This window comes from Equus przewalskii, chromosome 26 (genome assembly GCF_037783145.1).
Source record: "Equus przewalskii isolate Varuska chromosome 26, EquPr2, whole genome shotgun sequence".
Taxonomy (NCBI): domain Eukaryota; kingdom Metazoa; phylum Chordata; class Mammalia; order Perissodactyla; family Equidae; genus Equus; species Equus przewalskii.
The window spans coordinates 14,444,409-14,470,657 of record NC_091856.1 but is presented as its reverse complement, the minus strand read 5'-3'; the positions used below and the strand labels follow the sequence as shown (position 1 = coordinate 14,470,657).

Here is a 26,249-nt window from a genome sequence, read left to right as displayed (position 1 = left end):
GACTCAGGCTAATGGAGCAGCTGCCCTCTGGAACATTGCTAGTCACAGTGGCAGTGGGGAAAGAGAGCTGATAAATCACCAACTGGCTCTTAAATCTTTCAAGGGAGATGAAACATGGCAGCAAAGCGAGGCGCATGGCCATGCCTAACTTCAAAGTGGGTGAGGAAGTGCAAATCTCTACCACGTGCCTGGAATGGGGTGAGCCAGAATTATCTGGGGAACCACACAAGCGGCTGCTACAGCCCAGCATTTGTGAAGGCTCTTTGTGCAAACATCATGTGCTGTGCATCATATGCAAACATCACATAGAACTGTGGGCCGCCCCTGCTCAATTCTTGGGCATCACTCCATCCCAGGGCGGGTCAGTTCTCTTTCTGGAGGCAGGTGTAAAACAAACAGGGGCTTGCATTTCTCAGCATCAGCCTTTCAGGACGCCTCAAAGCTAAACTTCGTCCCATTGCTCAAGCCGGATACACCCTCACAGAACTACAACGGTACTTGGTATTTTCAGTGGTTTTCCATGTTTCCCCTGGAGGGACAGCTCATCTTCTGTCTATTGCTAAGAATACACTGCTCATTTGATGATCAAAGCCTCTTCTTTAGAAAGCCATGTGATAAAAATCTCCAAGTTTAGAGCCAGGTACTAGCATAACAAATCAAATTATAAAATATATAGCTGGTATCAAATGTAAAACAAAAAGTATGCATAGAAAAAATATTGTGAGGAAATATACTGACAACAACAGTAAGGGATTATGGAATTTCTTCATTTATTTACTTTTAGTGATCTTTTAAGTTTTCTGTGTAAAAGTAATAAGCATATCTTGCTTTGTAATGAAAACGACAATAAATTATCCTCTCTAAATGGGGCAGAATATCCTAGACCAGTAGTTCTCAAACTTTACTGTGTATCAGAATCATCTGGAGGTCTCATAAAAAACACAGTTTGCTGGATTTCATTCTCAGACATTCTGGTTCCAAAGGTTTTGGATGGAGCCTGAGAATTTGCATTTTTACCAAGTTTCAGGATAACACTGGGACCAGCCCTGTGGCCGAGTGGTTAAGTTCATGGGCTCTGCTTTGGGGGCCCAGGGTTTTGCCAGTTCGAATCCTGGGTGCAGTCCTAGCACTGCTCATCAAGCCATGCTGAGGTGGCGTCCCACATAGCAGAGCCAGAAGGACCTACAACTAGAAAATACAACTATGTACTGGGGGGCTTTGGAGAGAAGAAGAAGAAAAAAAGAAGATTGGCAGCAGATGTTAGCCCAGGTGCCAATCTTTAAAAAAATAAAAAAGGATAATGCTGATGCTGCTAGTCTGGGGACCGTACTTTGGGAACCACTGCTATAGTGCTGAAAGACACCACTTATGGAGTCAGCTAATCCTGATTCTAAGTACTGTTTCGTAATACTTACTGTGTGACTTTGGGAAGATTACTTAACCTCTCTGAGCCTCACTTTCCTTTTCCATAAAATCAGTTCTAAGACATGTGTTTTTTCACCTTTTAAAATTTCTGAAATCAGAATGTTCATTACAATAGTGGGCGTGGCAAAGTTTGAATGGCCATATTTTTCTTTCTATGTGGCACTTGCAAAAAAAGGGTGCATCTCGGGGCTGGCCCCGTGGCCGAGTGGTTAAGTTCGCGCGCTCCCCTGCGGGTGGCCCAGTGTTTCGTTAGTTCGAATCCTGGGCGCGGACATGGCACTGCTCATCAGACCACGCTGAGGCAGCGTCCCACATGCCACAACTAGAAGAACCCACAACGAAGAATATACAACTATGTACCGGGGGGCTTTGGGGAGAAAAAGGAAAAAATAAAATCTTTAAAAAAAAAAAAAGGTGCATCTTACAATTGATGGCGTCTAAGTTGTGATGAAATATGATCTCTGCCTTAAAGGATTGTCGAAAGGTAAGGTATGGAAAGTGCTTTTAGCATAGTGTCTGGCACAAAGTACAGTGATTTAACAAATGGCAATTGATTTTCGCTATTATTAAAAAATAACAGGAACTGTATGGTAAGGCTTCGGGAGCAGCGACAGTGTGAAAATGGAACCCAAATTGAGACTGATTTCCTCTCTTCCGTCTCCTCTCCAGGCAGACTTTAGAGACGGTAAATTACAGTGCTGTCCTGGCCAGTCTTCCCCGCTGATTCCAGCAGCGACCCTGAGGCCTTTGACAGAGACCGTCTCCACCGTGCAGACCATCTACACCCCTCGCAAGCCTGTCTCTCTGGCAGCCAGGTGAGTCAGACCAGCAGGTACAGGCTCTAGATTCATGGTGCTTGGGACATTCACAACCCTCTTATTCATTCCTTCACTCATTTTTTCTGTAAGGACTTATTGAAATGTCTTCAAAGGCTAGACAGTATCCTAGGTGCTGGGGATGTTCAGTGAAGAAACAGATAAAAGTCCTTCCTGTACGGAGTTTACGATTTAATGTTGGGGGAGGGGAGACAGACATTAAGTGAGTGTGTGTCTGTGTGTGGTGTGTGTGTGTGACAGTGACAAGCGCTAGGGAGAAAAATAAAACCATGAAGGCAACAGGGCACGCTGGGCTGGCTTTCCTGAGGTTGTCTTTAAGCAGAAACCCCAAGGTGGTGAGGGGGCAAGTTGTGGATATTTGGGAAAAGAGTATACTAGCCAGAAGGAACAGCCAATGCTAAGGCTTCTGAGGTGGAGTGTGCCTGGTGTGGTTAAGAAAGAACGAGGGGGCTGGTGTGGTCAGAGCAGAGCGAATGACAGCAGAGGAGGCCCATGAAGGTGCAGGTTGGGGTCAGTTTGTGTACAGCCTTGTTGGCCTTGTTGATTTCTACCCTGAATGAGATTATTTAAAAACTCGATTGTGCTTTTAAAGATGTGTACTTCCCGTGTGTGTGTGTGTGTGTGTGTGTGTGTGTGTCTAAACAGTGGAGATAGGCAACTGAGCCTTAGGGCCAAGAAGTCAGATACAACCTGTTAAAGCAGTCAATTTTCTTTCATTCAATTTTATTTATTAAAACATAGGAGGGAACTCTGGGAGAAGGTACGTATGAAACCAATTTAAAGCACGATTTAAAGAAATCTAACCCGTAGACATCTTCTACTCATTCCAAAGACCATTCCCGAGAGGTTGCTTTGCACCAGATCCTGTGCTAGGCTCTGCGGTTTCAGAGATGAATGACATATACATATATCGTCAGTCCCCTGATGAGGAGCTCTCAGTCTAGTGGAGGAAACCAACAGACAGCCGGACAATTTCAGGTCATTGCAGTGCTAGCAAATGTAAGGGTCCGTAAGGAACTGGAAAGAGAAAGTCAAGAACTGAGATCAAGAAAGAATCTGGGAGATGACACTTAAGTTGAGTCTGCTTTTGCAATTTTTGAGGGTTTATCTCACTATTTTGTCACCTACTCTTTTTCAGTGCAGAGACGCTCCGGCAGGAACTGGAGAGAGAGAAAATGATGAAAAGACTGTTGATGACCGAACTGTGACATTCTGTCCGTGTTGCCTGGAGGATGGCATGGTGCCTTCTGTCCGTTCTCATTCTTTGGGCTTCGTGTGCTCACTCTAGCACAACATACAAATGTGTGCTCCGTTCGCCCAGGTCTCCGTGGGTGGTTGAGGCCAACTTCTGGCTTGACTTTTATTGGAAAAGTTATTTTATGTCTCCTGAGTATTAGAGTTTTTCTACTACTCAATGTAGTCGAGACAGGATTTGCTAAGCCTAAGAGAAGAAAGATGGGAAAACAGGGATTCCTTTTCAGAAGTACCTGTGCGTATGTATCAATAACCACAGGGGTTAACATACCGTGGAATCCTTTGCGATCAATCTCAACCATGTGATTTTGTATGACCGAAACTTGCACCAAGCTTTGACTGTTTGTTAAAGAGTCATTTTTAACGAGAGAATAATTCTTTACTGCTGGTTTTTCATTTACACTGGTAAATACACAGATCTTATAAAGTCTTTAACATTCATTTTTATTCTGACATGAGTAGATGAACTAAAAAAAGAAAGTTGCGATTATCAAGACTGAAGATACTTCGGCTTAATCTGAAATATGATTTAACTTGTGAATTTGTTGGATACCATATTATTTGGGATACATAGAATTTATCATTGAATCCAAAGTAGGAAATTATAGTTTAAACTGTCTAAAAATTCCTACGAGATTAAGATGATTCAATATCAGGATTCATTTGGGCGTTCCATAAAGGAAAATTATTTCTAAAGTTGATCAGTTCATGTCCTGTTGATAGAATCTTGACCAGAAGAAACTTTGCTCTCTTTTTATATAGTTTCAAGAAATGTGTTTTTAAATTTTTATTATGCACTTGAAAAACTTTGCAGGAATCAAGGAACCCCCTAACCACAAATTAGCCCTCTAAATGATTTCCCAAGCTTTCTAAATGAATGTGCACACATTTTTACGTAGCTATGATCAGTGTGTACATACTCTTTGGTTGTATTTCTCCACCTAACATATATCTCCTCTTTTCAACACAGATCCTGCTCTCATCAATTTGAATGTCTTTATGTCCAAGTAACATGGTTAACCTCACTTCTCCCCATTAATAGATATTTGAGTTACATCCAATTTTTCACTCTTATAAATAGTGCTGCTATGAATGTCTTTGTAAAAAAAAATGATCCTTCCTTTGGATTCTTCCCTTGGGAATATCTCCAAAGAGGGATTACAAGGTCAAAGAGCATGAAGTATTTTATAGCTCTTGTTTCATATTGCGGGATTGCTTTCTAGAAAGATCCAGTCTCTGGGCTGGAAGGACCTTAAAGGTCATCTAGTTCAACCCCCCACCCCCTCTGAATGCTTGAATACCCTCTACAATTTATGATGCCACCAGCAATGTATAAGCATTTCTATTTACCAATAGCTCTGCCAGTATTGGGTTTTGCCGTTTTTATTTATTTTTGCTAGTTTAATAGGTGTGTATAGTTGTTCTTGAAAGATTGTTTTACTTCATTAGTTGCTACCAAGGCTGAGCACTTTTCCATGTGATGATTTACTAGCTGTATTTCCTTGTGTGTAAAACGTCCATCCATTTCTTATGACCACTTGTTAAGTGGAATTGATCTCGTATATTTGTATCAGAACTGTATTTTTATGTTGTATTGTATAGTTTGCTCTCCTGTCCCTATCCTGAAAACTGAATGGTGCCAATAATTTGATACTAATGATTATTAAAAAAAAAAGAGTAAAGCCTCATTTACTAGCATTGTTGTAAAATGAGGTACGTAAGCAAATATTCAGATAACAGAGGATTAACCCTTTAAGTGCTGAATCTTTAAAATTTTAATATTTTTTCGAGGGAAATCTTTCTAAAGTGTGTTACACTCTTCCCTGCCTTAGCAAACAGAATAGACCGGAGAGTATATAAGCTTTCTTGATGAGTCATGCTCATCATTATAAACATCAGCCCCTCTTGTACCTTGGTGTTGTGCAGTGATGTCATCTGGAGCTAGCAAAATGTGCGAGGCTTGACTTCGCTTTTCACAGACTATCGTGTTATTCTCATGGATGGGTTTTACTGTTGTCTGGTCTGACGGTGAAGCCATCTGGGGCAATTGTGGTGTTTGGGACCTCTGACCCCTATTCTACATGACCCCTGCTGTACTTTTAAAACAGCTTTAGCCGTTCTTTATCTCATGCACACAATACAAAATGTGTCCCTGTACAATACGGGGCAGATAGCTGTGTCTGGGGTGGTCACCTCTTGCCATTCCAGCACCTCCCTCTTCTAACCTACTTTCTGAGTCGTCTGCTCTCCACCACCTGCTCTCCAATGGGAAACTCCAGGGCAGTACTGAGGTTTTCTTGGGGCAGCCAGGAATCCAGTGTTGCACAGTGTCCAGTTGGTTTTGCTTCTAAGGAGGGATGCATGGGCTTCTTGGCCGCTATTTTTAGGAGGCTCTGAGCCTCCTGCTTCTTCCCCATGTCCCCCTGGGTTCACAGATGCATCCGAAGGTTGATGTCACTAAAGTCTGATCACAAACAAATCAGCTGTTACTGTATATGAAAACCCAGTACCTTTGGCAGCTCAACTCTAACCAGTAAAAATCAAGAGGATTCCACTGTTTCTGTAGTTGTCCTGGTTATTTGCCTACTTTAATGTATGATCGGTCCTTGGCATGGTGACCCAAGGAGATGACATTGTGTCTGGTGGATTCATAAGGACAAAAATGAATTGGTACAATCACTTCACCTTTTTTATAGAAACTGGAAACCAAAACAACAGTACCATATGGTCACACAACACACATCTTATGTCCAGGGGGAAAAATCAGCTTGCTGACATAATCATTCTAGAGCAAGGATTCCAAACAGTGGGCCAGACTCCTGGGGGCCGGGGGGGGATAGCGCAAGGGGCCTGGAAATCCTGCAACCCACAGGGTTTGTGGACTGTAGACTGCAGAGGAGAGCCTTATGTTCGAAGAGGTTAAAAACTAGGTCCTGGAGCATTCAGCAGATCCCAGCTGAATGCACTCGAAATTTTACATGCCCAAAATAGCATAGGAATGTTCCGATATCATCTTTATCTTTCCTTCACCATCTCAAAGATCATAACTTTTAAGGCAATTGAAATAAAATTCACGTTTTTAATCATTTTAAAGTGTACAATTAAGCGGTTTTTAGTATATTCATAATATTGTGCAAACATCACCACTATCTGATCCCCGAACATTTCCATCATTCCAGAAAGAAACTCCACAGTTACAGTCACTACTGAGCCTCCCCTCCCAGTATCCCCTAGCAACCCCTAATTTACTTTCTGTTTCTGGCTTTTTGTCTATGGATTTGCCTATTCTGGACTTTTCATATAAATGGAATCAGACAATATGTGGTCCTTTGTGACTGGCTTCTTTCACTTAACACAATGTTTTCAAGGTTCATCCGTGTTGTATTATATATCAGCACTTCATTCTTTTTTATGGCTGAATAACAAACAATTGTATGGATATACCGCATTTTGTTTATCCATTCATCAGTTGATAGACATTTGGGTTGCTTCCACTTTGGGGCTATTATGTATAATATGAACATTCGTGTACAAATTTCTGTGTGAACAAATGTTTTCAATTCTCTTGGGAGCTGGGAATAGCTGGGTCATGTGGCAACTCTAGGTTTAACTTTTTTAAGAGCCGCCAAGATCACAGGTTTTATTTCTTAAGTAATCAAAAGTGAAAAACCACACACACTAGCCAGTTGGAAGCGGGGGCAAATCTGTTACTGGTCAGATATGGAGATCCATCACTGATTCGGGGGAGTTTTTTATAAACAGTAAAAAGTTGTTTAGAGAAATGGTTTTGATGAGAAGAGAAAATAAAAGTGCTGTCTTTCTCTTAAAAATGAAAATGAAATTAAACTCAGGTTCATTTCTAAGTTCTTGTTTGAATAGCCAGCTCTTCTTCAGCCAGTGGTCTCAGAATGTTCAGGGAAAATTCCTCCCCTAAAAATGTACACGAAAGAGGAAACCACAGTATTTCTTGGCCGCTCTGTGTATTCACATCGCTGGGGAGCCGAGGGTGTCTGCAAAACCTGTGATGCAACATAGAGGGAGATATGTGCTGAGGGGGGAACAGGTCTCTCTCTAGGGCTCAAATCTGGTGAGAAAACACAAAGAATACGAAAATCCCAAAAGGTAACTTAAATGGCTGGGAGAGAACCCCATGAAAGGAAGCAGCCAAGTCAGTAGGGAATTGGAAACCAGAGAAGGCTCAGAGGCCCTGGGGAGGCATGCAGACTTTGAGTGACCCAGGAAAGCTGTGGGTATTCTCCCTAGAAAAATCCATGCACCACAACATTATTCCAACACTCACATAGGATCCTCACACCATCCCTGAAGCCCACTATGGCCCCCTTTCAGTCTATGGACCCCAGATCCCTGATCATGGGTAGATCATAGAAATCCACAGATTACCTGCAAGCCTCATTTAGGCTGTGGTTGCAAACCCTCCTCCAACAACCCCGTCCCCCCACACTCCTCTCACATCCTCTGCAGAGGAAAAAAAGCCCACATGGTTTTCTCAGACCAATTTACCTGGGGAAGAATGACTTGGTTTTCCTTTGCCTTCTATTTGGCACCATCACCGTTAATTGTAGTAATTGAAGTGGGAATAAAAAATAAATAGGTGACAGCTTGGATTCCCAAAGCAGAGAATCAACTGAAGTCTGAAGTCCCATGCTTCTCTTTTTTGTCTAAACGTTGGTCCATTTAAAACTGACCATACCTTTCCTGGTGAAGAGGAAGAGAAGAAAAGAATTTAATTTTTAAGAATAAGTGTTTTTTTGTTGAAGGATTACACTATAATCAATCAATTGGCTTTTTGGTATTTTAGAATTTTATGCATTGCAAAGCTATGTTTTTTGGGGCAGAAGTGTCTTTGTTTTTATTTTTAAGTAATTATAGTTCATTTTACCTTCTTCAAGCAATAAATCTGATCTATTTCTTGCAACAACTGGTATATCAGGAGACCTAGTGAAGCCCAAGGTTTTCATGAATTACACTTGATTCAGCTGTCAGGATAAACATGTGTTTTTTTTTTTTTTTGAGGAAGATTAGCCCTGAGCTAACATCTGCTGTCAATCCTCCTCTTTTTGCTGAGGAAGACTGGCCCTGAGCTAACATCTGTGCCCATCTTCCTCTACTTTATGTGTGGCCTACCACAGCATGGCTTGCCAAGCGGTGCCATGTCTGCACCTGGGATCCAAACTGGTGAACCCTGGGCCTCTTAAGCTGAATGTGCTAATTTAACTGCTGTACCCTGGCTGGCCCCAAGGATAAACATGTTTAAACTCCAATTGGACAACCCATCATGGGGGTCAGTTGGTACCCAATAGCAAACACGTGACCTCTGGCTGGCACAACACTACTCACTATATGGACAGCAGTATCCTCTCTCATCACCCTGGGCCAAACAGGGTTGAGATACTAGTTTCCTTTTGAATATTTGTATTACATAATCTTATGCATATTCATTCATGACTTTATAGCATTGAACGCTATGGATCCTTCCCTCTATCGTGTTACCTAATTTTCACTGCCATCAGGAAGGTTACTGGTCACCACAATACGCAGTCTGACTTCTGGGCCTGCATTTGGAACCTCTATGCTTTTCTGCCTCTATAATTAATTTTCTTTGTTTATGCAATAAAACAAAATAAAAAGAAATAAAAGAAGGAGGCTAAAATGCTGGCTCTGCAAATCCAGCATAAACAGAATTGTGTCCATGTTTTCTAGTAGCAAACAGCTTAGCAGTTTGAATGTGTTATCACTCCAAAACCGTCATTAGAAAAGAACTACGGGGCCTGGCATGTAGTAAGTGTTTGTTGTGACTAAATGGATGGCTGAGTAAACAACCAAAAGCGAACCGCAAGTGACAGGAATGAATGTGAGAAAGCTGAGGATTCAGCATGGCCATCAGACACGGTCCCGGCCTGCCGAGGCCTGCTGCGTGCTGGCTGTGGGGAAGCAGGGAACCGGTTGCCTGGTTTTGAAGAGGGCGGGTTATGCAAGGGCACTGGCAGCCGCTGCCGATTGCACACTCCAAAAGTCTGGAGAGGAAGCAGATGAATCGAGTCCAAAGAGCTGCGTTCTAGTTTCCCGCTGGCTCTAGGCATCTCAGTTTACCTATCTATATAGTGGGGATCTTGCTATTTCAACTTCCTTCTGTGATGATCCCAAAAAATAACGGGTATAGTAAGTGCTTCCAAAAAGTGCTGGCACAAGGCAGGGGAAGGCAGCAATTCTAACAGGGTGTGTGCAAGGTAAACCCTCCAGGACAGCACTTCTTCAATTTGAACGTGTATTGGGGTCTCCCAGGGATCTGGGTAAAATGCAGATCCTGATTTATGTGTCTGCCTGGAGTCCTGAGATTAGTGATGCTAAGAAGCTCTCAGCGGAGGTCGACGCTGCTGGTCCGCGGACCACGTTCTGAGTAGCAAGAGTCTAGGAGAGCCAAAGCTGGGTCTGTCCGAGACTCCAGGAGGGAGGGGGGAGAAATGGGAGAAAGGATGGAGGAAGGGAAGCGGCTCAGAAGGAGAGTCGGGGCCAGGAGGAGAAGATGCTAGGAGGAAGGGGGAGACTTCGGGCCGCAGCGAGGATGCGCAGAGCCAGGCGGGGAGGCGGCGGGCGCGGCGGCTGCGCGGCTGCGCGGGCTGCGGGCGGGGGACCGGCGGGCGCGTGCTGGCGGCGGCGGCGCAGTCCCGGCCCCGCGCCCGCGGCGCCCCCGCTGCGGCCCGAGCGGCCTGGCTGCGGGATCGGTGCGCAGCGATGGCGGGGCCGCCCCGGCAGCGCCCGGGGACCTGGGCGGCGTTGCTCTGCCTGCTGCTGGCCGGGCCCGCCGCCTGCACAGCCAGCCCCGCGGACGACGGCGCGGGCCCGGGGGGCCGGGGACCCCGGGGCCGCGCGCGGGGGGACGCGGCTGCCGACGAGGCGGTGCCGCGCCACGACTCCTCCTACGGCACCTTCGCCGGGGAGTTCTACGACCTGCGCTACCTGTCGGAGGAGGGTGAGGCTGCGGGAGCGGAGACCCGGGTGGGGGACCGAGGCGGCGGCAGGAGCGGGGGCGGGGCGTGGGGAGTCGGTCAGGATGCGAATGGAGGCAACTCTGGCACAGCCGAGGCCGAGGCCGAGACGGACAGCGCCCGGCTCAGACCTCCATCCACCTGGAGAAGGGGCCCGAAGAATTGTCAGCGCCTCCCACCCGCCGCCCGCTTTACAGGTGGGGAGACTGAGGCCAAGTCCGGCGAAACTGCGGACAGATGAGGCTGAGCCTGGGCTCCCCCAGTTTTCAGCATCTGGCTTCCCGTCTCCCGGTCAGCGGTTGGAGTAGGGGGTGGTAGGGGAGGAGGCCGCCATCTGGCCTGGGGTGTGTGAAATCAGAGCGGCTGGTGGGAAGCAGACATCCCAACTTAAAGAGAGATGTTGCCTTATTTCCTCGCTGTCGGACTGACCTAAATTTTCAGTGACTGGCACCCCAGCCTCTTAGCACTTTGCTCTTGCTCTTGCCCTGCCTTCAGAGCTGGATCACGTCTCCCTCCCCGCTTCCGTCCCTCTTCTTTTCTGTTATCACACATGTGATGGTCCCCCACTGTTGTTGGGGCCTGCTGGGCCCAGAGACTGGGGCTTTGTCAGCCGCAGACCTCCCTGTAGGGCTGCTTCAGTGAGCACAAAAGCCAAGCTGGTTCTGTTCAGAAAGAATGGAAACTGGCCTCTTACTTCTACAATTTGGAAAGTAGTGGTTTTCCTTTTCTTCTGCTAAGAGTAATATCCAAGAATCAAATTGGGGTTTGAAATGTTTTGTGTCACAGCAGCTGATGTGATGCTGAGTGTACCTGAATTTAGGATTAAGTTTAGCTGCCTACGACAACCAAACATTAGTAGCTTAAGTAAGATAGAAATTTCTCTGTCATGTAAAGAAATGTAGAAGAAGGTAGGCCAGAACTGGTCATCAGAGACACTGGATCCTGGTCTTCTCCTTCTTCACAATTCTTAGCATGTAACTTTGTGCTCCAAAATGGCTGCATGATCTCCAGCCATTACATTTACTTTCCAAACAGTGGGAAAGAAGTGGGAAGAAGAAGGTCACGGACTACTTTATATGGAGATTACTCAGAAGTCCTATATAACAGTTCCACTTACACTTCATTAGCCACAACCTAGTCACGTGGTCACACATAGGTCCAAAGGATGCTGGAAAACGTAGCCTTTTAGCTGAGAAGTAGTATGCCTAATTAAAAAATTGGAATTATTGTGTAAAGGAAAAAGGAGAGAATGGATTTGGGGAAATATGTTAGTTGGGTAGAGGCTTAACTGCTGAAACAGAAACCCTAGCATATAGTGCTTAAATAAGATGGTTTATTTTTCTCCCACATGAGTCTGGCTGGTCTGGGCTGGTAGGACAGCTTTGTTCCACAGGGTCATTTAGGGGATGAGGTTCCTTCCGTCTTATTGCTCCACCATCCCCTAAGGCTTTGTCCTCATCTCTGTGGAAGCTGGTTGCTTGCTTGTCCTTGTTCAAGCTTGAGAAAAGGACAAAGAGAGGAAGTTCCAGACAAGCACCTTTTAGGCTTGTTGTACAGATCGCTGCTGCTCATGTTTCTTTGGCAAGAACAGAATTACATGACCTAGCTGCAAGGGAGGCTAGGAAATGTAGTCTTCTAGCTGAGTGGCCCTGCGGCCGGGGAGAAGGAGAGATTGGGGAGTGAGAGGACAACAAGCAGAAGTAGAATCTGTCACTCTGGAAAAGAATAAATATCCCAAAGCCTGTCTGCTTCTGAAAGCGTCTAATATGTGTTTATTCTGTTCGTAGTCAGCCTAGCACATGGCCAGGTGACTCAGACATGGCACATGAGAGCCTATGTTCTCGCTGGGCACATGGACCTAACAGGTGGAGAAGAAGGGCAGGTTCTGTATGTCTGTCTGTATGCACAGAGAGAATGAAGTTAGTTGTGCAGTCCAGACAGTTTCATGAACATGGACATCGGGTGGGCAGAAGCCATAGGGAGACTCTATAGAGGTGGGGTGGGAAGGATGAAAGACTTTGATGAGACAGAAGACGGGGGCCATTTAGGAGAGGTGACCCCACGGGGGCAGCAGGACATGCGATGTGTGTACAGATCCCTAGTTTATCTGCTCACCACTCTCACCCGTTCTGCACATACAGCCTGAAGCCCGGCTCGCACCCTCAGAAATCTGTGATGGTTCCAACCTGCTCTCTGGATGAAGCTGCAACTCCTTCATCTGGAATTTTCTCTCTTGCCCACCTTCCTTTTACAACCACCTCTCACTCCTCCTCTTCCCTCCCTCTGAGCCTTCCCTGTCCATCCTTTTCGTCTTCTCTGGGACCGTTCACTTGTCTTCAAATGCCGACCCTGGTGCATCTGGTGGGTGCTAGTGGGGGTGTTTGTGGGGTGAGCATCTCAGGGGCAGCGCCTCTGCTAGATCACCCAGGGCCTGGGCCTTAGCTCTGTGGGTCCTCAATGGAGACTTGGCCAAGTTCCTTAGAAATAACCAGTGACGCTGCCTTAAAAGGATCCTGCCAGGGAGGAAGAAGCAGAAGCAGGCAATGTCCCAGAAGGGTCTCCCACTCAGAAGGCGGAGGAGAAGAGGGTGTCAGGAAGTATTGTACCGCCCCGTGGTGAGGCCCCATAGCGTGAAGACTCAGACAGTGGTGGACTGAGGACATGAGAGGTAATGGGTGGGTTTTCTTGGGATGAATTCGGCGGAGAAGGACGGAGGGAGCCTGAATGATTTTGAAGGAAGGAGCAAGTGAAGAGGGGGAAATAGTTCCTTTCAGCTCTTCTTTCTTTCTGTTGGTACAAGCTGGGTTGTCTTTTTCTAGTGGTTGGGCTTCTTGTTTCCTCTATGCAGGGTACTCCCTTCTTCTGGTAGAAGGGAGCCAACAAACTGAATTTCTCACAAAAAGGTGCCTAGTGGTATGAAATCAGAAAAAGGGAAATAGAAATATGGGGGTGGGGATGGAGAATTCGCTGAAACTGTGGGAAACCCCGCTGACCATTCCCCACCCTGTCCAGAGACCGTTTCTCCAGTGTCCAGAAAGCCCACAATCCCCGAAGCCAGAGGCTGGACACTGGCTGATTTGGTGTTTCTAATCACCCCCTAATGTGTTCATTTTTTAAATTTAAATTGTGTTTTTGCTTAATGATGCTAGTTTTCAGAATTTTTGGGAGTTCCCACTGTCTTAGCCTATACTGCTCAGCCTTTCAGTCCCAGCTCAAATGCCACCTCTTTCAGGGAGCCTTCCCTGATTTTCTCCTTCTCCCGTCCTCTGCTGCTGGGCAAGAATATTCTGTCACAGCACACTGTCTAACCTTGCCTTGACCCTTTTTGCTCTCTACCATCAAGAGTTTGGATAGGGTCTTAGTGTCTGAATCCTAACCACTCAGACCTTTTCCCCGTGAGGTTCTCAACCCAGAATGTCTCCAGTCAGAACAACAGTAGAATGTAAGACTGATTACAACATGATTATGGGCAAATGTCCTATTCTGAGGGTTCTCTGGAAAAACCGAGTTGGGTGATGTTGGCTTAGGGTTAAGTTCCAAGTGGAGCGTTCTGCTTCCTGCCGCCAGGATCCGCAGACCCTGAGTCTTACCAGCCAGCCACACGCATGGTGGTCACTGACGTGCCCTTGGGGCCATACCTGGCCTTGCAAGGAAAAGAGGAAACACCATTCCTGCTTGCTTGTCTATAAGGCATAGTGATTTGACCACTTGTAAAGCATGGTCCAGTCAATGGGTGTCTCACTATCGCGCAATTTTCCCTATTTGGGAAAGGACAGGAGAGAGAAGGGCAGAAGTTCCTTCATCTGCCTGTATTCTCTCTACATCTATCACGTATTGTGTGTGGATACATAACTCATCACCCTCCCCATCTGGAAGTTCTTTAAAGATAAATAATCTACATCTAATTTATCTATGTATCCTCCATGGGTCTAGCCCGGTAATGACACTAATTGGAGCTAACTTTTAATAAGCGCTTACTGTGTACCAGGCACTGTTCTAAGCACCTTATTCATATGAACTGTAATCCTTCCAGCAACCTTCTGGCTTAGATGCTACTCTTTAGAGTTAAGGAAACTGACCCACAGAGAATTGAAATATCTTAGCTAAAGCCACACAGCTAGGAGGTGGCAGAGGACTGTGTCGATTGGTTGACTGACTTTATGGATAAGATGGTGCAAGGTGTCCAGCCCGCCTGGGGTGGAGGGTCCCTGTGGACGTGCACTAGGAATGCAGTGGGCCAGGCGGAATGGGGTATTTTTATGGGCGAACTGAGAAGAGGGGTTTGGAGCTGATGGAGTAGGCAGGTGGGAACTGCAGATTCCTCAGCGGGGGAGGGCCACGGTGCAAGCTTTGCTAAACGGGCACGCGCGTGTGTGTGGAGCTTTCCATTTTACCAAGTCGCCTGATGCTTTTACTGCATTCTGTAATTCTGATGAGCAGAAATGATTCAGGCGGTCCAGAAAGAGAAAGGGGCGGATGCGCTAGTTCTCAGAGATTTGAGCCGATGGTTTCTGGCTAAAACTTCAAGGAATCAAGTACTAAATTAATACCTGAGGGCTGCGATCCAAGCAGTTAATTAGGAGCAATAAATAGCAAAGCAGAAGCCATTAACCACTCGGTGGAGTATGGCAAAACAGGCTCAAGGGATTGCAAAAAGGAACAGATAATGTCCGTGAATTAGATGAGAATGGAGACCGCAAAACGATCTTGAGAAGCCAGAATGTCAGCCAAGAAAATAAGTACGTCTTGTGTTACAGGAATATCTGAAGGGAGAAAAAACGGCTTTAATCATTCTCCCGAACAGAACAGAATTGGAAGGGTTTTCAGAGCACATGTGAGAAGAAGGAAAGACAAGGAGGGAGAAAAAAAAAACGTTTTTTGGCCCCCAAACCAATATATTTAGTCTCAAGCCAAGTTTTTATTTTAGAGAAAAAGAGAAAAAATAGCACCAAAATGGAAAGCGGAGGGAAAGGAACAAGCCAAACAAAACAAAACATTATGAAAACTGGAGGAATGGACAAGGCTAAGAGCAGAAGCAGAAGCTGGCCGTGTCTTGCTGAGAGTTTAGAGGGGTATTTATACATTTATCAGAAAGTAAAAAAGAGGGAAAACAAATGAGCGAAGCATTCCACTCAAAATGGAAACAAAAAAGGAGAAGATAGTACAGGTCTGGATAGGAATAAATGCGATGGAAAACACACAACTGTGGATGATTCCCCAGACCAAAAGCTGGCTCTTTGGAAGTGTCTTACGCAAATTTCTGGCAAGACTAATCAAGGGAAAGGGTGAAGGTGCAAATAAAATAAATACAGAATAAAGAAGGGGAAATTGGGTAGGGGTGGTGGATGGCTCCCTCAGCGTCTCTCCCAGCCTCTGGTGTGCCTGCCCATCCCACAGAGATTGGAGTGCTACCTTGAATCCTGAATATGGTTTTGATTCCATCAAACAGATGCACGACATGTAAATTTAGAACTGGGTTAAGTGGAGCAAGGGAGTGGTATGCAAGACGTCTATTGTTTTTCTTTTTTTGCACCAGCTTTATTAAGATATAATTCGTATACCATACAACTCACCCATTTAAAGTATACAATTCATTGGTTTTTAGTATATTCACAGGGTTGTGCGACTATCACCACAATCAATTTTAGAACATTTTTATTCTCCTAAAACAGATCCTATACCCTTTAGCTGTTACCCTGCAGTCCCCTCTCCCCGTTTCCCCATCCCCCAGCCCCAGGCCACCGCTGATCTTTGTCTCAGCGTTTGCCCATTCTGGACAATTCATATAAATGGGATCATACAACATGTGATCTTTTGTGACTCTTTTCTTTCAGTTAGCAAAATGATTTTGAGGTTCATCTATGTTGTAGCAGCTATCAGTACTTTATTCTTTTTTGTGGCTGAATAATAATCCAAATATGGATATGCCATGTTTTGTTAATTCACTCATCGGTTGATGGACATTTGGGTTATTCCCATTTTTGGCTGTTATGAATAATGCTACCATGAACATCTGTGTACAAGTTTTTGTGTGAACGTGTGTTTTTATCTCTTGATATGAGTATTTGCGTAGAAAACCGAAAAGAACCAATAAACAGATATAATTAGGAGAAGGTGGTAAGGTTGCCATAAACGAGATCAGCATATGTAAACCAAAAGCTCTTTTCTTTCTTCTTCTTTTTTTTTTAAAGATTGGCCCTGAGCTATCATCTCTTGCCAATCTTCTTTTTCTTCTTCTCTCCAAAGCCCCCCAGTACATAGTTGTATATTCTAGTTGTGGGTCCTTCTAGTTGTGGCATGTGGGTCGCCACCTCAGCATGGCCTGAGGAGTGGTGCTGAGTCCGCGCCCAGGAGTGAACTGGTGAAACCCTGAGCTCCCGAAGTGGAGTGCGCAAACTTAACCCCTGGTCATGGGGCAGCCCCCAAAAGCTCTTTTCTGCTCTGGCAACAGTAAGCTATAGAATGTAAAAGAAAGCAAGATATAGTTTAAAGTAGCATCAAAAATGTATAGTATCTGGATTTACCTAACAAAGAAGGCACTGGTTTTGTGTAGAGAAAAATTTTAAACTATTAAGGGATATAAAAGATAAGAGTAAGTGAGAGATATACCATGATCTTGGAAGGAAAAACTTGGTCTTATAAACATGTCTGTTCTCTCCCAATTCATCCATAGATTTAATGCAGTTCCAGACAAGAGCCCAGCAGCATTTTGGGAGAGAACTTGACGAATTAGGATCTATACTTTACATGGAAAAATCAAGTTTGATGAATTGCTGATAGATATTAAGATACGGGTTGCAAAACCTAGTAATTAAAATAGTATGGTCGTGGCTCAGGAACAGTCAGATAAATCAAAGCACAAAACAGAAAATCCATAAATAGACCTACGTTTATATGAGAACTAGTAAATTATTGAGGTGTCTTCATAGATCAGTAAGGAAAAAATGAATTATTTAGTCAATGTTGTTGGGAAGAATTGATTCAGTGTATGAAGAAAAATAAAACTGATTTCTTCACACCATGTAAAAAATCAATTCCAAGTGGTTTAGATCTAAATATGAAAGGTAACACTACAAAGTTAATAAACAAACATGTAAAGAAATATCTTCATGTCCTCAGAATAGAGGGTAATCTCTTAGACAAGACTCTAGAATCACGAACCAAAAGAAGAAAAATTATATCCTTGACTACATCAAATTTAAAGATTTTGGTCCAAGAAAGAGCATCATAGAAAAGAGTAAGATTGGTGGCAGAATAGGGGAACAAATTTGCAACATCTAAAACCAAGAGCGGGGCTGGCCCCGTGGCCGAGTGGTTAAGTTCGCGCGCTCCGCTGCAGGCGGCCCAGTGTTTCGTTGGTTTGAATCCTGGGCGTGGACATGACACTGCTCATCAGACCACACTGAGGCAGCGTCCCACATGCCACAACTAGAAGGACCCACAACGAAGAATATACAACTATGTACCCGGGGGGCTTTGGGGAGAAAAAGGAAAAAAAAAATAAAATCTTTAAAACCAAGAGCGAATTTATATCTGGAATATACACAAACTCCCGTGAAAAAGACTGAGAACCAAGTAATCAAAGGAGCAATCGAAAGGAAACCCGGGGGTCAATAGAGATAGGAAGAGATGTTTACCCCGCTAGTACTTAGGGAAATCCAAATGAAAACAATTAGAATGTCAGATATCAGTACAGGAGAGGGTGTGGGGAAACAAGGACCCTCCGACAACACTGATGGATTTTAAACTGGTGTGTTGTTCTGAATGCTAATCTCATCGAGCTTTGAGGGATTAAAGATGTGACCCAGCCATTGCTCTCTGGGGTTTATTAAAACAAAAACCTCTTGCATACATCTACGAGAAACATATGGAAGGATGTTCAGCTCTTCATTATTTGAGAACGCAGACATTGGAGGCAATTTAAGTGTCTAAACCTGGGAGGATATTGTAGGAAATGTGGTTGCACGCACATCATGGAATACTATTCAGTCAGCAGTAATAAGAGGTCTCACATTTACATTTATGGATAGATTTCCAAAGGAAAATAATAAACAGAAGGAGATTTACTGCACAGTGTCATTTATGCAGATTAAAAACATACACAAACAATATGTTTTTCAAGAGCACACACCTATGAAAATAACATGGATGGGGATGGTAAGTTGGGTGGGCCCTCGCTGTCTGCTCTGCTCAGGAGCTTCCAGATCTTGTGTGTGGCTGTGGAATGGCCAGTGCAGTGCAGCTGCGAACAGCGTGGCAAGGCAGCACTGTTGATATAGTGAGAAGTTGTGCCTGGAACCTAACTTTGGATCCAGGTTCTGCTGAAGGCACTTTTTTTTGAGGAAGATTAGCCCTGAGCTAACATCTGCTGCCCGTCCTCCTCTTTTTGCTGAGGAAGACTGGGCCCGAGCTAACATCCATGCCCATTTTCCTCTACTTTATATGTGGGACACCTACCACAGCATGGCTTGCCAAGCAGTACCATGTCCGCACCCAGAATCTGAACCGGCCAGCGAAGCAGAATGTGCGAACTTAACCACTGCGCCACCAGGCCGGCCCCTGAAGGCACTTTTGATGATTATCATATAAGATAATCATGCAAGAGTTTCAGGATGGTGTTCTTGGGAATATGGAAGCTTTTTGCAACAAGGCAGGACCTTGCCCTGGACAGACAAAGTTCCATGCTCCATGAGGAGCTAGTGGAGATGAGAAGCTTACCCCACAACCCCATGTTGTCTGATATCCATTATTACTAATGTGTCCTTTCAGTTTATCATGGTAAAATACTGCTTTTCTAAGATGTATGTGTCAGTGTGCTCATTTTTGTTAAAACCTCCTTCCTTTTCAGAAGAATTTACATGAAATACGCTAGACCAAGTATCTAAAATGATGGGGAGGAAAATGGAGTTAGGGATGAATCAGGGAAAAATATAAATGAGCTTTGCATAGACTGATGTGAAAGTCCCATAAACCAAGAATTATCATCAATTTAATTCTATACACCTGGGGTACTTAAAAATTAAAATTCTACAATCAATAATTTTCCAATAAAATGTACAATTGTACATATAACACAGATCCTATTAAATATCATTATTCTCTTCAAAATGATAACTGCTAATAAACCAGTCTTTATAAATACATTGTATCAATATTTAAGATTTAATCCATTTAGTCTGTATCCATCAAGGTCCAGTCAGAAAGATAGAAATTGTTTTTTAAACTTTTTTTTTGGTGAGGAAGATTGGTGCTGAGCTAACATCTGTTGCCAATCTTCCTCTTTTTGCTTGAGAAAGATTGTCCTTGAGCTACCATCTGTGCCAGTCTTCCTATATATTGTATGTGGGATGCCACCTCGGCATGGCTTGATGAGTGGTGTGTAGGTCTGCACCTGGGATCTGAACCTGTGAACCCTGGGCCACCGAAGCAGATCTTGTGATTAAGCAGAACTTAATCACGACACCACTGGGCTGGCCCCATTTAAGGTTTTTTTTTTTTTAACAGGGTGATCAGCCCAGGGAGCTGTCTAAGTAGGTGTTGGGGACTGGAGCAGCAAAAAGGGAGCACAAAGTAATTGCGAGAGGCAGCCACCGCCCCTGGGATTGGGGGAGCAAAAAGAAGGGCTTGAGGTTGTGAGAACCTAGAAGCTCAGACAAGAAACCCCCCACAGCCCATCCTCTGAGAATAAGGGCCCTCTGGCCAGCTGCTGCTGGTTCCTTTGAGTGAGTGATGAGGCTGTTTCTGGGAGTCTAGAAAAAAGCTAGAAACTTGAACCAGCTGCCACTGCAAAGATAGAGTTGCTGAGGACTTGCTTATTGGACAGCAATCAAACAGGAAGGAATGGTCTTCTTTCCCTCCTCCTGCCTCCCAACCTCCCTCCAGTGTTTCCTTGGGTGGAGCCTAGCCAACTCGCAAAGGAGAAATGTGGTTTGCAGTGTATTCAGCCCATCATGGAGCTGGCTATAGAAGGCTGGGTTATAGCTGAGAGACAAGAGCTCCAATACTGGCACGTGGTCCAAACTTATTTTATGCCAAATAGATCATTTAAATTCAGGGGGAAAATTGTCATATTGCTCTGCTTATATTCTGATGCCCACCCCAACTAGTATACTGAAATTCCTTTCTGGCACTAATGACCTGCAGTTAGCACAGACCCCGCAAGTTAAAGGGCATGGTCCACAACAAGACTGCCCTCACTTCAGACCAACTGGCTCCAAATCCAGGGGCTACCCACAACCCCCTCAGCTTCTGTAATTCACTAGAGTGTCTCGCAGAAGTCAAGAAAGTGCTACACTTACAGTTTTATTATAAAGGATACAGCCAATAGAGACACACAATAGGGCGAGGTCCGGAGGGCTCCGGAAGGCAGAGTTTCATGCCCTCTCCTCATGGGATCAGGGTGTGTCACTCTCCCCAGTGTTATCAGTGTGTTCACCAACTGGGATGCTGCACTGGGCTTCAGTGTCCAGAGTTTCTATTGGGGTTTCATTACATAGGCACGATTGATTTAACTGAACTCAATTTCCAGCCCTCCACCCCCTTCCTGGAGGTGAGGCTAGCTCAGAGCCCCAAACCTCTAAACAAATGGTTGGTCTTTCTAGTGATCAGCCCCCATCCTGAGCCATCTTATCTCTTAGTGTAAACTCAGGTGTGATCCCGAGGGGCTTATGAATAACAAAGACAGTTCTATTGGGAAATTCCAAAGATTTAGAGTCTTGTCTCCCAGGAACCAGGGACAAAAATCAATCAAATTCTTTATTAAACAACATCTTACAAAACAAGAGAAAAATGTATTATTTTAAAATGGATGCCCAAATGCATTTGACAGCACAAGTTCTCATTTGAAGTTTTAGAAGCATATAAGGTAGTAGGAAATAGTGCTAGAAAAGCCCTGAGAAGTAACCCATTTGCCAACATTAATAAACTGGTTTGGTACATTATAAGTGAGCTTTGTTCCAAACTTTCTCTTACTTGGAGCTTGGAAACCCATTTTTCTTCTAGAAACGATCTTATCCAATGGTTATTAGTTCTCAGTCCAGTTTACAAAATTTAATAGTAATAATCCAACAGTAATAATAACTGGTATTTATTGAGCTGGAAATCTGCTGTATGCCCATGTATTATTCTAGATTCGAGGAAGCAGTAAGGATAATGAAAGAAGATGGGGAGGCTGAATTACAAAAGATTATCTTTTTCAGTCATCTGTAGAATCTTAAAATGTAGTCAGTCATTCCTGAATAAATATTCTGAGCAAAAAGGGCCTCAGCATTGTGATGAGAAATGAGAAAGAACATATATGAAGATGCTTTATATAGTTTGTAGCATTGAGCAGTTGTTCAATAAATATTAAGAGAAAATCAACTCATCCAAGGCAGGACTCAGTCTACAGTACCAATGTGGATTTAGGACTTAGCAAAAAACTCGAAAAAGTAATGCGTTTGGCCCAATTACTTGAAAGGTGGTGAAAAGATAGGACTGTATTTTAGCATATGATCAAGATCTAAGGCAGGAGATGTGAATAGTCCGAAGTGCACAGATGTGTGCCAGGAATGCGTGGCCTGGTGGCTTTTTTTTTTTTTAAGTATAATCTAATGGAACAAAGTAAACAAGACCTCATTTAAAAAACATTGCAAATCACAAAGAAAAGACTTCAAAATAATGAGAAAAGAAAAACTAATAATTTTTAAAGTTGATATTGACATTGTCTTATATCTATGGGTGATTTTATTTATTCATTTGACGATCATTTATTCAGTGTCCAGTGCCAAGCACTATGCTGGGCAGAGAATACAAGATGAATCACACGTGGTTCCTGTGTGCATGGAGTAAGCCTGAGAGAAAAGTATTTCTGTCACAAACTGGAAGCGTAATGCAGGCTTACCCTTCAGTGTACGGTTTAATGCATTATGATGTTAAGTAATCTTACAAGAAACATACACAGCCGTTGGAAACGATGTGTTTAAAGAATTTAGTGAGATATGAAAATGTTCTATACAGCTTCATGAAAAGTGGAAGTTCAGGGAAATGAAAAAGTCCTATTGTTGTGTATAGATATGGAAAACCTCTACTATCAAATATATAAATGTTCTGTTGTTAATTCTTTTCTCTTAGAGCATGCATATTGCATTAAAACTGTGATTTTAAGACTCCCAGGGGACAGTGATGAGCCAGTGATTATGTGAAACGAGGCCACCTCTCAGTGCCTCAGGTTCCTTGTCTGTAAAATGAGGAAAAAGTCACATATTCTCAGTTACCTTGTAAAGCTGGGTTCAAAGATGTGTACCCTACACCCTCCCCTCATGAAGAGGGTGGTTGGGCTGAAACGAGCCCTTTTCTGAACATTTCTAGATGTGTGTGATGGAAAATGGTCAACACAGTAAAAAGAAAAATTTCTCACGTGTGTGATAAAAAATGGTCAACATAGTAAAAAGAAAAATTTCTCATAGGAAACTTTGTTGCTGGGTTTTCTAACCATTATTTATTTTCCCCACCCAGGTTACCCTTTCCCTACTGCTCCTCCTGTGGATCCGTTTGCCAGAATCAAAGTGGATGACTGTGGAAAAACAAAAGGATGCTTTAGGTTGGTAGATCTGCGGGTTGGATAACGTTAAGGCGAAGTCATTGATTACTTCTCAAGGTAGCATTTAAATTGCATGCAGTTCATTCTAATCAGGGGTCTGTACCCCTTCATGACTTCAGCAGAGAGATGACTTGTTTGTAATAGCCTCCCCAGTGTTCAGACTTAAAGGCCTTAAGCTCTAGCACACCCCTTGGCACCGGAACATTCTTCCCTGGTTCTTCATTTATGACTGACCGCCATTGGCCCAGGTGCCTACTCCTAACCAGCGGGCCATATAAAGATGAATCACGTGACACAGACTGCGTCTGTGCTTATTTAGCAGGAGCTGTGGGTGGGACAGGCCGTGATGGACACGTCTAAGACCCAATTCCTTTTCAAGTAAATAGTCGTGACTTATGGATATCTGTGTGATACTAACTACGTAGACATTAAGCATTGATTATGGTAGCTAGCTTGTTAGCTCAGGTGCAGGGAGCCCCTGCATGATTATGAGCACTATTCTATCAAGACTTGATGGGCTGGAGCTAGAAAACAGTCGTGTAGACAGTGAACCTCCCCTCTAGACAGCTCTGCTCTGTTGGGAAAGCCTCCTTCTCTCTGAATCCTTTATTTCCTGAAACAAATTGTCCTTGAGTAAAGACTTGGATGGTCACTGCGCTGAAAGTTCTGAGGGTTTTTTTTTTGATTCAGTGCTCAAGGTCTGAGAAAAAAATGAATACAGGGGTTTTGAGTTTTCTTTGGATTACAAGGGTATTTCTAAGGAATTTTTTAAAAATCTAATAATACTATTATTGAGGAAGATGGCCAGCAGTGTATAATTCTGGTGATTGGGGATGTTTTTGAGAAAGGAAGGAATTTTAGTAGCCTGTTGACTCAGGGTGTCTTGTTTTCTGGCCCAGTCACTCCTCTTCTAGCTTTCTTTACTCTTTTTCAACTTTTTCAACTTTTTGACCCCAATTCCATGTTTATTCTTGGCTGCTCAGGGTATCTACCAGCATAGCAGCTCATTCCTTGCCTCCCGCCTCAGTCAATACTTAGCAGCCTTGTGTCTTGTTCTTTCAGGTACCTTCCATCTGACCTTAGATTGTCTCACCTGTTGCTAGAATGTTCTGTCATTCTGAAAATGATGTAAAACAGTCTTCCTCAAACTAGAGCTTGCCGATTCTTAAAGGATCCGCAAGTCCTTTGTAAGAAAATTTAAATTTGTGTTTTCATTTCAATGATGCTCCTTAAAAAGATTGATGTATGCATAATCTGATTATCTGGATAACCACCTTATACTTCTCTGTACTTTAGTGTCTGAATTTGTAATTGTATTGGCCCCAAGTAGTAGAACAAAGGCGAATTTTATAAGTAAATGATGCATTCATGTTCAGTGAATACCAGATGAGGTATTCATTTGGTGCATTGTATGTATCAGGGTTTTGCAGCAGTTCAAGTGGATAAAAGTGGAGGAGAGTGGAGTCATGTTTAGTCTAAGAACACGCTCAATCAAAAGACCTTGTATGGTATAGTCACAGCACATGCAGGTAAACAAATTTACTTTCAGTAAAACAATATCATCCATCACATGAGCTGTGAAGTTAAACGTTCCTGGTTTTGTAGTTTAATTTATCTTTAATTTGTAAATTTTTGTGAGTTTACTTGTATGAAAATTTGTCAGTAAAAAGAATTGGCATACATGTAATTAACAAAAACAATTTAAATTATAACTCAGAGAATTTTTTGCTGCCAAAAGGGATTCAGAAATAATTCAGTAATAACTGATATTTGAGAAACTTGAATGTAATATAGAGAACACTGGCTGGGAGCCGAGGCCTGGATTCAAATCCTCTTGCAGCTACGCACTCACTCTGCCAGCACCTTCTCAGCTCTGGACCTCAGTTCATGTGTAAACAGGAGCAGACCATCTCCAGGGGCTCTCCTGAGTGCAGCCGTGGTCTTGAGATCCCAGGTAGCAAAGATCTCATTTATTTTAATAATATTGCTTAGTGTCCTGCCCGATACAGAGATGCTCTCTTAAAGTATGTTGAATAAGTAGCTGAAGAAGCAATAATGTCTGTCTTGATATGTCCTGTAGATATGGCAAACCAGGCTGTAATGCAGAGACCTGTGACTACTTCCTTAGCTACCGGATGATAGGGGCCGATGTGGAATTTGAGCTGAGCGCAGACACTGATGGCTGGGTAGCAGTCGGATTCTCTTCCGACAAGAAAATGGTAAGACGCAAATCATGCGAGAAGCTGATTTTTCTCTTTAATTCGCGGTGCTGTTTTAGAGTTTAGAGAATGGGCATGGGTATGTTTCTCTAAGCTACCATGCCGCTTTTAAATGTGAGAAGTGAATTTCTGGAGTTTGATCTTCTTTTTCAAAACAATGCAAAGATATGGATCAAAGCAGTATAACAATTATGTTAGTTATGGCTCTCTGATTGCAGGTTAAAAAAAAAAAATTCCAGCTAGCTTCAATGGAGAAGGAAGGGTTGGTTATGAGAAAACCAAGTGTCTCGTGGTCCCTATATTCAGTAGTTGTTTCCACAGTGATGCTGCAAGAAGAGCCTCTAAAACTCCATGGCTTATGGCAGTAGGCGTTCATTTCTCACTCACATGTGTGGCTTGGCTGAGGCTCAGCTGGGCTTGGCTCCAGTCCATGGGTTGGATTCAGGTTTTCTGTAATCATTCGGGAACCAGCAGCTACCAAGGCATGTTCTTTTCATGGCAGAGGCAGAAGTACAAGAGCCATCTAAGCTTATTTCAAACCTCTGCTCACATTCTCCCTGCTAACATTCCATGCCATTGCCCAAAGTCAGTAAGCCAGACAAGCTCAGAACGAAGAGGCAGGGAAGTACACCCCACCACCACCACCAACTAAGGGGCTCTGTGAAGGTGTGGATGGGTCCAACGATTCAGTCTTCCACAGTACACCGGAGCACGAACACATCTAGACTTTAGAAGGGACCGTGACCAAGAACAAGTGCGGCATCAGGAACCCAGGCAGCTGGCCATCTCTTACTTCTGCTTCTCTCTGTGCTTCTGCTGCATTCTTTCCTCTTTTCTCTGTAGCCCCATCATTTGCCACTTCACTGTGCCAGGATGCTTCCTAAACAGCCAGACTTTCTCAGGCCTCCGTACCTTTGCACATACTGCT

The 26,249-nt window shown here is 43.8% G+C and overlaps 2 protein-coding genes across 17 annotated transcripts in view; both read left to right on the top strand.

Annotated features, from left to right (window-relative positions):
• The window catches only part of EPB41L4B (erythrocyte membrane protein band 4.1 like 4B), a 130,910-nt gene extending 124,836 nt beyond the window's left edge, over window positions 1-6,074 (top strand). For all 16 annotated transcript variants that reach the window (XM_070594941.1, XM_070594942.1, XM_070594936.1 and 13 more), the window contains 2 exons: window positions 2,095-2,240; window positions 3,400-6,074. In XM_070594941.1, the coding sequence (XP_070451042.1) occupies window positions 2,095-2,240; window positions 3,400-3,469 (216 nt within the window). In that variant the 3' untranslated portion in view covers window positions 3,470-6,074. The remainder of the gene's footprint in view (window positions 1-2,094; window positions 2,241-3,399) is intronic.
• A 4,077-nt stretch (window positions 6,075-10,151) lies between these two features.
• Window positions 10,152-26,249, top strand: part of FRRS1L (ferric chelate reductase 1 like) — a 29,390-nt gene continuing 13,292 nt past the window's right edge. The window contains exons 1-3 of the mRNA XM_070596530.1: window positions 10,152-10,506; window positions 23,018-23,102; window positions 25,183-25,321. Of these exons, the coding sequence (XP_070452631.1) occupies window positions 10,269-10,506; window positions 23,018-23,102; window positions 25,183-25,321 (462 nt within the window). The 5' untranslated portion in view covers window positions 10,152-10,268. The remainder of the gene's footprint in view (window positions 10,507-23,017; window positions 23,103-25,182; window positions 25,322-26,249) is intronic.